The sequence below is a fragment of the Gavialis gangeticus genome, unplaced genomic scaffold (assembly GCF_001723915.1).
Source record: "Gavialis gangeticus isolate Ggan-Ray unplaced genomic scaffold, GavGan_comp1, whole genome shotgun sequence".
Lineage (NCBI taxonomy): Eukaryota > Metazoa > Chordata > Crocodylia > Gavialidae > Gavialis > Gavialis gangeticus.
The window spans coordinates 43338604-43352925 of record NW_017728992.1 but is presented as its reverse complement, the minus strand read 5'-3'; the positions used below and the strand labels follow the sequence as shown (position 1 = coordinate 43352925).

General features: G+C 46.1%; 1 protein-coding gene across 1 annotated transcript in view; it reads right to left on the bottom strand.

Annotated features, from left to right (window-relative positions):
• ZCCHC2 (zinc finger CCHC-type containing 2) overlaps positions 1–14322 on the bottom strand; it is a 73971-nt gene that overhangs the window by 46469 nt on the left and 13180 nt on the right. Inside the window, exon 3 of the mRNA XM_019518510.1 lies at positions 3125–3236. Coding sequence (XP_019374055.1) covers positions 3125–3236 — 112 coding nt within the window. The remainder of the gene's footprint in view (positions 1–3124; positions 3237–14322) is intronic.

Below are 14322 nucleotides of genomic sequence, written 5' to 3'. Positions count from 1 at the left end.
AGATTTTCCCCCTCACCCCTTCCCCCCCCCAACTTACCAGCCCAACGCTGCTCTCCAAGCTGCCAGGCTGTGCACGTGCAAGCAGTATTTATTGGTGACATTATCGGCCACATTAGCCAAAAAAAGCCAACCACCAATAATGTAAATTTGGCGATATGATTTGAACTGATATATCAGTGCACCTCTATAAATTATGTTTACAGAAAGTTTCACAACTGAAGAGAGCCAAAGCCATTATGCCCCAGTTCCGTGGGGCAGGAGAGCCAAACAAGAGAAGACAGCCCAATGGGCCAAAAGCAGCATCCGTAAAGGAAAGTGAAACTGGAAGCAGTATTTGAGGTAGGGGCTGAAGGAGATACAGAAGTGGGTATATGACTAGGAAAGAAGTGAAGAATAAGAATATAAAGTTATGCCGTCACACTAGTTTTTAAACACACAACACCTTTTCTACCCATTCTGCTTACACAAGATATTGACAACAATGGACCTAATACCCCATTCATTCTTATCAAATAAGCTCAGTCACATCCCTCTTATGAGAACTGTATGTCATCTACTAATGTTTAAAACTAAAAAGATGCAAGGAGTATTACACAACCTTATTTCATTCCTGAACTGACATTCTTAAGTCAGCTAATGTAATCACTTTGATAAAGGCTAAGAATCAAAGTGCTCAGGCCTAAAAACAATAAAAACACCTTCATTAATGTTGATAACAACCATTTAGATTTTGGGCTATAAACAATGAATGTCCTTCTTTTGCCAGGTCTCACTTTAACTCTGAATGCTAGCATGATGGTTTTCATATAAAAGGGAACTTGTTTTCTATGTATCAAGTAGAGGCAATAAATCATTTTTTTTTAAAAATAATTCACAAAACTCTTTTTCAGGAGTTAAGTTTGCCAGGTAATGATACCTGTCACTTATAAACCTAAAGAACTTTTAACTAAATGTATAATTAAGGACACTGCCTTGGATCTCCCCATGTAAATAGCTACATTATACACAAAGAAACCAATATTGCATAACATTTTAATTCTGGTTCCTAGGAGTTCCTCAACAACGTGGTTAAAGGGAAATAAGCAGTCTGCACTGTCAACTGACAGAAGACTTCTGTTGCCATCTTTAGAATATGTTGTAGATGCAGTTGCATCATTCTGCCATAAGTCAATGTGGAATTGTGTAGGGCTTGATCAATGTTTCATTCATTTGGACACAAAATTACATTTTCTACACTATGAAACAGTCTGTGCTTCAAGATTACTAATACAATCCCTATTTTAGAGAACTTGAGTTCAAGGTTTTTTTCTTTTTTAATATTTCAAGACATTTACTGAGTTGGTAACACAAGATTCAAGACACCTTTAACTATTCTTCCCTCTCCTTGTTCTTGAGATCATAGGCTTGCAGGGAGTATGACATAACTACAGCATTGTCATTTGAAAAAACATCAAATGGTACCTGAAATGAAAGTCAATTTTGTAGCTTTCCATATTGCCTTAAGACATTTTTGCACTGCCATCAGCTTTTTTAAAATTTGAAATGGATGGAATGATCACCAAGTAACACCAGGCAAACTAATAATGGCTCTATCACCCTCCAACTCAGACCATGCACAAGACACACATTGACAGCAAGTATAATTAAGTAAACATACATGCCTAGTGTGGGCTACCTTCATTCTGAAAATTAGTAAAGAGTTCTGAAACAAAAATCAGATTCATCATCAGAACTAAATCTAGAAGGAATATCTGATTTCCACAACTAACATAACTTCATGATGAACATCTGAAGCAGGGACAGTTCTTCTGTTACTGATCTATATGGTCCATGGCAGTTCCTAACTATTATAATGCAAAAGACAGTGCCTTTATCCAACCTTCACTCACCTCTCTTGCACTTTTTATCTGATCGGCAAGTGCTGCTAATAACATTTTGCTGTGTGTTAAATTTAACCACGGTTAAATTTATCCAGTTGGCTTAAGCACAGGGATTTGAACTCACTGGTTTGCAAAGCACTTTATTCTACTGAATGTAAAGCAGTTTGCTACAAGCTTCCTATATAACCTTCTGCAAGTTACTTGAACTCCACTCAGTTACTCCATCTGTACTTGCCACTGCACCTTTACTCCCTAAGCAAAGGGGACATCTGAGGAGGACTGCAGAAGTCACAACACATTTCCTATTCACTTTTTCCATTCTCAAATGTTTCTCTTCAGCCCCAAAGCAAATACAGAGGATGTTTCTTCGAAGACAGACCAAGTTTTTAGAATTGAAATAGCCAATATAGCAATTCTACCTTCCATCTGCTTTTCGAAATTGTGCTCCAAATCAAGGGTGGCCAACTTGTGGCACATGCACCATACGTGTTACAGGCAGACTCTGTGTGGGGCACATGGCATACTAGGCAGGAAGCAGAGCAGAAGACCAGGCAGAAGAAAGGGATTGGAGTGGCACAGGGCTTAATCTGTGGCACACCTGCCATGAAGGCTGGCCCCCACTGCCCTAAAAATTCCTCCAAATGAGACGCAACAAGACTTCTTGCTGATGGCTCCTCTGTTCCACAGATCACAGCCCTTATTGACACGCTGTAATTCTGCATTCAGTAGGACAAGCAGAAGTGGACTCCTTCCACTTTCTTTGGTACTATAGCCACCTTATACAATTTAAAACAATGCCATAAAGTCATCCTGTTTCTCTTTATAATATACTAACCTAGAAAATGTATTTTAGTTCCAAAACTTAAAATAAACAAACAGAGAGAGAAACTGAGGTAAAAGTGAATCAAGTAATCAAAAGCAGTTTGCTCTGTCAAAGTATCAATATCTTATTTCACAATTTTGTTCTGCCTCACAATGCCCGATGCAACAAACACAATTAGTTACTGAGATTCTTCTTTTTCTCCTCTTTACAATTATCTTACATCTTTCTGGCACTACCAGTTGGAAGCTAGCTAGTATGATATGATCCTGTAACTCTACTTCTAAGCATAGGGTAAAGGGCTGTGCAACTGGTACAAAAGCAGTGGGCAAAGAGATTAAGACACAGAACTTCAATAACTACAAGTTAAGTTTAACCTTGCACAAGCATCAAGAACACCTCAAAAATGCTTTGGTCTACCTACCTTCCCACTGAGGTCTATGGGAATTCATTGGAAGTCCGTCACGAGGTGCTGCAGTTCGTTCCAGCAAACTGTTCTCATTACTTGGCATGCAGTCAGCATGGGAAAAGTCATTCTGTATTGGGGAAGAGAAAGAACATGAATTCTATTATGGGAGCTCTATGTTCTCCAAGTCTGAACTTTAGTCACACAGGCTAAAGTGCCAGTTTGGAAGTCTAAAATTAAAAGAAGAAATAAGAAGCCACAAAAGAAAGAAACCAGCAGTTCTCTCCTATGGGGCTTGGTAAAGACTGCCAAACAGCAAGCACCTAGCAGTGACTGGGCACTTCACCTTTTTTTTTTGGATGCTCAGACATTTTTAGGATACCTTACTAAACTGCTGAGGACCTATCCTCAGAGTTAGGTTCCTTTAAGAGCTCTTCAATTGGACATCCAAAATTACCTGCACTTTCTAATAGTAAGTATTATTCATTGTATTGTAAATGTACTTAGCTTGTAACCCTGATGTTCTTCATGCACTATTTTAGTTATTTCCATCATCTTGAAACTAGAAGATAAACTAACACTTAAGAGTCACAGAATGAGCTTTAGTTGAAAGCACCCCTGCCGCCATTTTTCAGCCCAGGGACACTGATACACATGAGGCTGGAAACTGCTGCTCCAGACCCAAGTAATTACCTCGTTCCAGCAGGCTTAATTAATCAAGTCTGCTCTGACATGCTGTAATTACAGCACACTGGAGCAGTCTTACTGCATGTGTATAGGTACCCCAGTATAGGTACTCCATAAGCCCAGTTCCCCCAGCCTCTCCTCAGAAGTCATGTACCTCAGACCCTACTTGTTACTCAGGAAGACTCTAGTCATTCATGGATCTTACTTTTGATTGATCATAGTCATCTTTCGCTGACCCCTTAGACCAGGGGTGGGCAAAATGCAGCCCGGGGGCCGGCAATTCTATCCAGCCCATGGGGCCGGCAATTCTATCCAGCCCATGGGGCCTCTACAAAATTTAGAAAATTAACATTGATCTGCCCTGGGCTGCCTGTCATGAGGCCCTTGATGGTTTGCTGCAACTCAGTAAGCGGCTCTCTGCCCAAAATTATACCCACCCCTGCCTTAGTCTGCAGACTACCAGGGGTCCACAGACCACAGATTGAAAACTAATGTTTTACACACACAGATGGGGGATGGAGCAGAAGAAAAGATGAATTAACATTAATGTCAACATTTATATTAATTATAGACACAAATATGAAGGTATGGAAAACCTTCATATCAGCATGAGTTGACTTAACTCAGGTGACAAAATGATACGATTCTGCATAAATTAACAAAAAATATATATGCAACTTCTTAACAGTGTAAGGCATTACTCAAGGGCTTCAAAAGAGGGGACAGGTGTCTTTAAAGGTAGGTACTTAAAAACAGTACAGCGACACCCACCTGAAATACAGGGAAAAGAGCTGGAAAAAAAAAATCTTTTTCTTTAAATGAGCAGCATACAGTGTTGGTACACAACTGTGCACTGTTAACAAATCCTGCCACTCAACAGTGTTTTTTCTTCTTACTTTTCTCTTCCCCTGCCTCAAAAACAAAGTTCTCTAGTACACTGTTTACTTTAAAAGAAACCCTGCCAGTTTCCTGAAACCTGCCAAGTTGTCCGGAAGACTGAAAATAGCCTAGAGGGTATGATTTAGTGGGCAGAGTGCAATGGATGCAATATATCATGCTTATTTAGATATATACAGAAAGGCAATACATGTATTGCCAAATTCAACACACTCGAATTAAAGACAGTGTACTTCAATAACCCAGGTATATGCCAGAGATGGGCCTGGGATACCTTAAAATCTGTTTGCATGTCTATCAGAAGGTAAAGTCTATGCATGCATACGTTTTCATCCTTTCAGTTTTGTCTTATATAAACAAAAAAAACCTTATTACAAGAAAATGAATTACAAAAGAATCTCTGGAAGGATCACTGGTCACATGAACTATGTTTTCTAACCTAGAATGAGATTTTTTTTCTTTTTGTTGACCTATAAGAAGAGACTTCACAAAACCAGGGAGGGAATGCAAAATCCTTAGACAACAGCACACATTTTTTAAACATAGGAAACATGGGATTCTGGATTGAACTCAAGATTACGTAGAAAGAACCACAGGGGCCAAAAGCCAGTTGTACTAAACTGTACTACCCAGAGTTGCTCTCCAGTTGTCACTTGTAGAGTGCACAGAATAACTTCTAGTTAGGGGGGCATGGGAAGAGAAAGGAGGGAAGAGATGCACACAGACACATTAGCTGCTCTGCAGCAACTTTCACATTTCTGCTCCTATCTCAGCTAACGCCCAATAACTTAGCTCCATTTCATTCAAGGGTAAGTTGTTTAGCTTCCACTTACCATGGGATGAAATCAGACAAGCAAGAGAATTATTCCCTTGCACAAAGCATGCACAGTAAGAGAGGGGCAGGAATTTACCTCCATTTGACTTGTTAGTCTGTATATACCCTCCTATATGAAATTAGTATAGATCTAGTCAGCTGTAAGTAGCTTTGAAATCCTTCTTATACACATTATTCTAGCCCTAATCTCCTGAAGCCTGAATGAATACACCATCTAATTCTGCCCCCACAAACTTAATTCCAAAGCAAAACAGCCTTCCATTCCCAGTTACTATTTTACACATACTCTAAACAAAGGGTGGGCAAAATACAGCGTGCCAACTGATTTGATCTGGCCTGTGGGCTGATGCTGGCCAATTTATTGAATCCAGCCTGTGCCTGCCTCTGCGACGGGGCTGAGCCCTGCCTGCTCCTGCCGGCTCAGTCCCAGCCAGCATCAATAGCTTCACTGTGGGAGTGCTCCCATTGTAGCTATAGCCTTCCAGGTACTACTCAGCTCTCCCAGCCTCCAGCAGCTTCTCTGCCTCCTACCCATGCCATGTTGTTCCAGGCAGGGGGGAAGCTTCAGCCAGGCAGCTCCAGCACCAGCGCATGGAGCTCCTGCTCCAGGCCATCTTGCACTCACCTAGCACAATAAGTAGCCACCTGTGGGCAGCAGGTGGCAAAGTACTTGAGGCTGGAGCCCTGTGTGCTAGGACAGGGGGAGGAAGAGCCACCACTTAAGGCAGAGGGAGCCAGCAGCACCTGGGTGGGTTCAGCCACATTGACAGCAACCCTGCTGAGAAGCTGTGCACCCTGGCTGGGACAGGGACCGGCAGGTGCAGGTAGGAGTGCGATGCAGGCTGCCCTCAGGGCAAGGCACAGCCCCATGTTGAGTTCCATGGGGGCAGCGCAGGCTGCACCTGCTGTGCCAAGTCTGCTCATTCACACCCTGCCCTCCCTACACCCCCAACTGGCTCCTGGGACCTAGGGTGCAGGCAGCCTCCCAGCACACATGTGCACACCCCCATCCCCCTTGGGGAAAACAGAGGACTGTGGGATGCTGAGTATCCTCAACACCCAAGAGAAGCATACAGCCATTCAATTTGGTGTGGGAAAAGCCAATTTTCTTGTGCAAACCCCGCTCCCCCTCCCCGAACAGCTGTATGCTCTCTTTTTTGTTGGCAGGAAAGCTTTTCTTTCAGCACAAATCTAACACCTGTATGTGGTGGACAACAGGTTATACTATGCTGAACTATACCTGCAGTATTTAAGCCAATAATTTGTAATGTGTTTGATACAAGTGAAAGTATTTTATGGCTAACAAACCAAAGAAATGGAAGCAACTTCCAAAAGAACAGCTATGCAACTGACATTGCATTGAGGTTCTTCTTAAGCTGTAGCCAAAGGCTTTGCCAGACAGAGCTTTGAAGTTAACTGTATTACATACAGGAAAGAGAACTGCATTAAGATTTTGAAAACAGTCCTCCATCCAATTTGTTGTTTCCTTCTCTACAAGAATTCTCCTTCTGGCTCTAGAGCCAGGAACTTTAGAGCTTGAGCCACAGCACCGCCCATTTTAGGAAGCTGAAACTAGTGCACTTCAGATGTTTCTGTTGTAAAGCAGACTTCATAAAAGCTGTAGGAACTTTAAAACAAACAAACAAACAACACATTTTTTAAAAACAAGAAGTTACAGGGATATAGGTTGTAGCCGTGTTGGTCTAAGGGCATAGGTGGACAAGGTTCTTTGGGTAAATCTGATATCTTTTATTAGACCAAGCCAAATAGTTGGAAAAATTCTTCTTTGCAAGCTTTCAGGTATAAATACCCTTCATCAGGCTTTTGTAAAGTCAAATGGAATTTACAAAAACACCTTTCACAGACAAGCCTATGATTTTCACTTCATCACCCTATGGATACAAAAAAAATCATGGACTAAATATAGACACTGGATTTATGACACATTATAACCTGCCTAATACATGACTCCCCAGATACCTCTCCAAAATTTACCAGCTACATTCAGGCTGTTCCCTGCAGGGGTGTTGAGCACCTTCCCTGACAACACACTTACACATTTACCAGCCAATGCTCTTGGCTGCCTGTGTGCTGCGCTGCAGCTGCACACATGCATGTAGCATTTATTGGCCACATTAGTTCTGCGTACCCCCATGACCTTTTTAAGTACCCCTAGGGGTATGCATACCCCTGGTTGACAACCACTGGTTTAAAGTGTTGTCATTTATCATCTTCTACTCAAGCTAGTGTTATTCCACTCTAACTGCTGCAGCAAGGACAACTTCAGAATAATTTGGGGGAGAACCACGTGCTGGAGATTGTTCCCCTTCCCAGTGGCTTCTGACGTACCAAGAAGTAACAATGCTATCTTTACTATTGCTGGTAGACAATTAACTGCAGTGTTTTATCCTTAAATTCAGAGCTCTCAGCTATATTCTTTGAAGAATCATTTTACATGCTACAATTCTGACAGGGATTCTTAATAACACTAATTTTCAGTTCAGACTCCTCTCTCTCAAGCAAGACTCCTCTCAACTAGTAAGCAAGTTCATGTGTTGGAAGAGTTTGGAACTCTTTACTCATCTCTGAAAGCAAATGGGAGGCACAAGGCTGAAGAAAGGCAGGGACATCACAGGAGAACTAAGATGGCAGCAAGACCTTTTGGCCTATCCTCTACAAACTCCAAACTCTGCTGATAACATAAAACAATACAAAATCCCACATACTGGACACCACACCTTGGATATCCTCCAGCAAAACATCAAGCGCTGAATGGAGGAAGTGCTGCTATTAACATGTGGAGGAAATGCTGCTATTAACATGTGGAGAACCAATCAACTGTGTCCTCTTCTAAAGCATGCAAATCTCCACCCCACTCAATGAGGAAACTGAATACCTATGAATTGTTTAAATCAGTTCCCCCTTCATGCCCAGACTGGGCCTGATCCCGCCACATGGGGCATATCAATTTGGCAGCGGGGAAGAAGTGGCAGTGTTAGTGTTGCCACTAACCCCCCACCAAGCCTCCAGACCTATAGGCTGGCTGCCGTTGCTCAGTGAGCTGGATCTGACCCGAGTGCTAGGGGTGAGCACCCCTGGTTTAAACAGAGGAACCTGATAACTTTACTGGTTGGTTATGTTGCTATTATACAGCTGCTCTGTGTACCCTCTTCTGCCTCTCACTCAGGTTCACAACTCCATAATCAAATCCTGCTATTTATCAGCTAGACCACAACTGTAAGCTGTCAAATTTGACACATCCAAGTACTCATTCTTAGTTTACTAGAGCCATAAGAAATAGTTTTGCAGCTATGAAAGGCTACAGAGGGAGTCCCTGAGTCTATTTACACTAAAGCCTCTTACCAAGCTTCTTAACTTTCTTTTTTTAGCTTTTTATCCCTTCTTTAAATAAAGCCACATAGGTCGAACTACTCAACTTTTGCCTTTACTGACCACTTGTTTCACTAGTTTCTTTGTACTAAAACAGTAATTTTAACTCGTGAAAAGAACTTTAAAATTCCTCCAGAATATTAAGCAATCATTCAAGAAATACAGACTTCTCCAGGAGGCACTACATTTAGTCAAGTACTAATACACCATCTCAGAAAGCCCCAATACATTTCTGAAGACCCAAAACTCTTGGCTGGCACTGACTAGAGAACTATTACCCTCTGGCCTCTGGACAGCTTCAAAGGAGCCCTTAGTGTTTCATACCATACTATGCAAGTGTACAACCATTTAAAACAAACAAAAAAAATGGTATTACCCTGTTCTTTGTCACCCCCTGCCTCTGACCTCAGACAAGCTGCATGAGATGCACCTAGCTAGATACTCACCCACCATATGACTAAAGCAGGGTATATCCACTGGACCTGCTGCTTGATGAAAACTGGGTGTACATTTTTATTTTTTCAAACAAGAACTCTTTCCAGTCTTGTGTTTTTGTAAGCAACTGAAGATTAATTATAGAAAGTGTCATGTTGTTATAACTTACTGAGCAAAATATTCTCTAAACAAAAGTTTTCCTTTGTTTATTAGCAGACTAGGAACTCAACCTACAGTGATTTCCGAGAGATTGCTTATTTCAACTGAACCTTAGACCTACAAGCAGCACAAACTAAACTTAATGAAATATTCTAGCACAGCGGTTCCCAAACTGTGGTCTAGACAAAGCTATGGTAAGTGGCTTACAGCTCATACAGCATTTCCTCTTCAATTAAAAGCTTGATAAGGCGCATAACATGTTGATGGTTGATAATGGTCTCTTGGGTTCAAGCAGTTTGGGAACCATTGGTCTAGAATCTACAGCAAGGGTGTCAAACTCATCCGTCCCACCAGTCTGCGGGCTCAACTGGCCTTGCCAGATCCAGTACATAGGGCCATATAGCAGAGCAGCACGTGCAGCATACTACCCACATCAGCCCCCCTCTGCCACACGCAACTTGCGTTGCGGGTGGCACGCAGGATGGAACTAGTATTGTGCATGCTTTGTAGGGACCAGAGGGTCTGGCACAGAGCGCATGCTGAATATTGCACCTTGCCAGACAGTACATGTCTCCCTCCCACCCCCCCCAAATGCAGGATCTGGCGCTAGTCTAGACTGGGTCATGCTAGAGTCAGCCTGCAGGTCCCATCCGGTAGGAGCAGCATGCAGTGCAAACCCCAGAGCCGGGCTGGCACATACAGCAGGCAATGAACAGGGCTGGACCTATCACCCCCACCCACCATGGTACAGAGGGCTGGTGCTGGGCTCATCCTACACCCAGTGCTCTGCCAGACAGCCCTGTGCACTGGCTCTGGCCCAGCCCAACCATATCCAGCCCTAGAACCAATGCTCCAGGGCCAGTCTGGCAGGAGGCAGCATGCATGCCCCATGCTAGTCTCCCCAAGCAGTGTGCAGCACCCATTCCAGCCCACACACCAGGCCAGCTCCACTCCACATCCCAGACTGGTCTGAGACCCACAGGCCAGATCATATGGCTCCATGAGCCAGACCTGGTCCATGGACCACGTTTGACACCCTTGTTCTACAATACACCCTGCTTATTCCACACCTCAAACAAAGTCTCAGATTATATCAAGGCAATGAAGCAATTGTTTGAGGTCCAGAAAAAACAAAAGTGAAAAAACTACACAATACCTGCTTAAAAAAAGTTAATGCTATTTAATCAGTTGACATCAAGGCTCAAGTGAAAGTTTCACTGAACTCTGCTCCATTACTCACGATGACATGCAGAGATACCACTAGAGCTAGTATATACTGTTTCCATACCATACCAGATATGAATGGTGATAAGCAGGGATCCGGGTTTTCTGTTTCCCACAGAAAAACAGGGAAAGCCATGGACCCCCCTATTTTATCAGAGAAAAAAAACTAGAAGCATCTTGCTCCCTCAAGGCTGTCACGTGGCACCTCCACTAATGAGCACACAGGTTGGCACCATGTGATGCCAGAATTCTGGGGTGCTCCTGCCTGCACAGTGCCCCACCCCTGCGCTGGGGGGAGGAGTGGAAGTGGGGGGGGGGGCTGGGCTGGCATGGCACTGTGGGATGTGGTATAAGTTATCCTGGTGCCTTATAGGCCCTGGGAGGCAAACACTGAGTTCAGTGCTTATCAGCAGGTGCTGCTGCAGTGCTCCAGGGAGAGTGCCTGACAGATGTTGCGTTGAACTGGCACAGCCTGGTGCAGGCTTTTTCTAGGCTGCCGAGGCAGTGCACTTGGGTGAAGGCCTGCCATGTATTTAACCTGCGCTGAATAGAAGAAGCCCTCATGAAACACACAGGCCTCATGTTTCCCTTTTAGCGAGAAACCTGCGGATTCCCCGCTTTTGCAAAGAACCCTGTGGGCTAGCAGAGTTCCAGCCTGCAAGAGCCGATTGCAAAAAGGGTGGGAAACCCCCAACCCTGTCTGGAGGTAGAGTGGGAAGAGTGGGGCCTGAGGCTCTCAGTCACCCAAGGCTTGACTCAGGTGCACTTTCCTTCCTGGAGCCTGTGAGGTAAGTGGGGCTTGTAGAGGGCTGGTGGGGAGAGAGCTCGCTGTGGGCTGAGAACAGGGAGGTGTTAGGGAAGGACATGGAGCATCCACCCAGGCGGTGGCACGTGGACCTCAAGTGGCATGGTACTGGCCTGAGCAGACTCTGCACCTTCACGTACAGCTTCCCTGAACGGCTGATAGTGCACCGCTCTGGGTCCATGTGCCACTGGCTGGGCAGGCTGTGGGAAGCTGGCTGGGGGCTGAGGCATGGGGAGGTGTTGGGGAAAGCCCAACATGGAGTGCCCACCAGCGACATATGGACCTGGAGTGGCACAGTATCGGCCCGAGTAGGCTTCATGCTTCCTTGTGTGGCTTCCTGGAAAGGCTGATAGTGCACCACTCCAGGTTCATGTGCTGCCAGCCAGGCAGGCACTCCATGTGGGGCTTTTCCCCAGCACCTCTCCTCTCCCTACCAGCTTCCTGCAGGAGTGCCTGCCCAGCTGGCAGCACATCGACCTGGAGTGGTGTGCTATCAGCCCTTCAGGGAAGCCATACACACAAGCACAGTGTGCGCTCAGGCCAATAGTGTGCAGCTTCCAGTCCATGAGCCACAGGAGCTCACAGTGGCAAGCAGCTTTCCTGTGCGTTCCCACTGTGCCCTGCCACACTGCAGAGGCTCCAGAGGAGGGTAGCAGGGCAAGAAGCACAATCCTGCAGCATGCACTCACCCTGCCACCACTGCCCGCATAAATCTGGGGGTCACAGGTCCCTCCTGTCCCCAAGAATGTGCACTGCAGCTGGAAACCAGCCTCATCCCTGCCCAAGCCCACAGCAGGCAGCAGCAGTGGGGGCACTGGCTCCCTGCTCCTTCCCCTGCAGCAGCTGCTGCCTTCTGTTGGGAGCAGGGAGCTGCAGACCCCGGTCCCTGGCCCCACAGCCCTGACAACTGGAGGTCCCCCTTTGGCAGGGCTGGGGGTCAGGGGCAAAGGGCACAAGCAGGGCTGGGAGGCAAGGAGTGAGGGGCTGGGGATCTGTTGTGGGGGATTAAGGGCCATGAGTTGGGGGGTGCTTTAAATTTTAATCATGGATTTTGGGGATTTTATCAGAGAATTTGTGATTTTTTTAAATCAGGGAAAACCAGGATCCCTGGTAATAAGGCACTGTTGATGTAATCAGCAGCTCTAATCAACATTCAGAGTTGATAATCCACAGAATGATGAACTAACCAAAATAGCACAATAGAAATTAACATATTTAAATAAATTACTGTATTGTACTCCACTTACATGCATACTGAGCAAGTGCACAATTCCTTTAACTGTTGCACAACACTAGCCTTCAATCTGCTGCCTACCACGTAATGGTGTAATGGACTCTGTTTATCTACATGTTGGTTAAATGCAAGGGTGTTCAACCCCTGGCCAGCACAGCCATGCCATCCTACCTGCAGAGGTCCCTGGGGAGTCTGAAAATTTGGTGGCAGGGGACTGCTGGCAGCAAATGCTACTCCCCTGCTGTCAAGTTTCCAGCTCTGGGTGAAGCTCTGTAGAGCAGACTGAACACTAGATCTGAACGTGACAGTGACTCAGGGCCCAATCCAGGCACCCAGGATAGCCAGCAGGACACACTGCAGGCCCTGATCCTGCAGCTCAGGGCCCCATGAGGCAGCAGAGGCCCAGATCCAGCCCACAGAGCAACCCCAAAGTGCTCATTCAGCCCACACCAGTGAGAAGTTGAGCACCACCAGTTAAACGCAACACACCTGGCAACCACGCTGTCTACTTTTTAATTCTGCTTAATTAAGTTTCCTTTGCAACTAATTCTTTTCCTTCAGTGGCAGCATGTAGAGACCCCCTGAGAGCACTGGTGCACCGCCCCCCCCAACAACAGCCAGCGCTCCCCAGTTAGGCAATGGCTGTGAGCACCAGCCAGGGAGCGGGGGTGCCAGGAAAAGCACTGCTGGCACTTCTGGGTCAGTGTGATCAGCTGTAACGGACCCCCCTCCCTCGCATCACTGACTGCCTGCTGGGAAAGCATGTGCCCTCCCTGACCCAGGAGGCACCAGTTGCCCATGTACTCCTTTCTCTTTGCTGGTTCTGGTGCATAAAATAAAATAAATAAAATCAGAAAACTACCATCAGAAGCCTTAAAAGTGAGAGGAATGAATGGTCTTGGGACCTGCTAATATCACTCCTAACTTCAACCACAACCAACTTCTGACAGTTTGGGGCCTGTTGCGAGACAACATGAAAAGAAGAGCAAATCAATTCCAAGGTGGTGTTTCCTGAGGGCTCCTACTATTATTCACCACAGGTTAAATATCGCAGCCAGCCTCCAGGTGAAAAACAACCCGCCCCAGACTGTGCGGTTCAACACCACGTCTGTTAGGCAGCCAGTCACCCCGGTGAGCACCAAGCTCACCGCTGGCCCCGGGGGGCTGTGGGGAGCCAGAATGACATGTGCCCCTTCCCGCAGCGCCGCGCCAGCTCCCCCACCGCCCAGCGCAAGAGAGGCTGGGCACTGCGCAGGTAGGCGCGCCCACCAAGGCCGGCGTCACGTGGCGCCAGCCCGCGCGCTCATTGGCGGAGGCGCCACGTGACGGCCCCCAGGGAGCGAGACGCTTCTCGTTGTTCCCCGGCGCCGTCACGTGACACGGAGGGCAGGCTCCGGCGCCGCCATCTTGAGTGGGGGCGGGAAGCGCGGGGAACCGTTAGGAGCCCGCTTGCCGGCCATGCCGACCCAGGCGCGGGAAACAGAGCCGCGCTCCCCACAGGGAGGGGTCTGGCGGATCTGGGTGGGGGGTAGGCAGCCCACGCCCTGCGC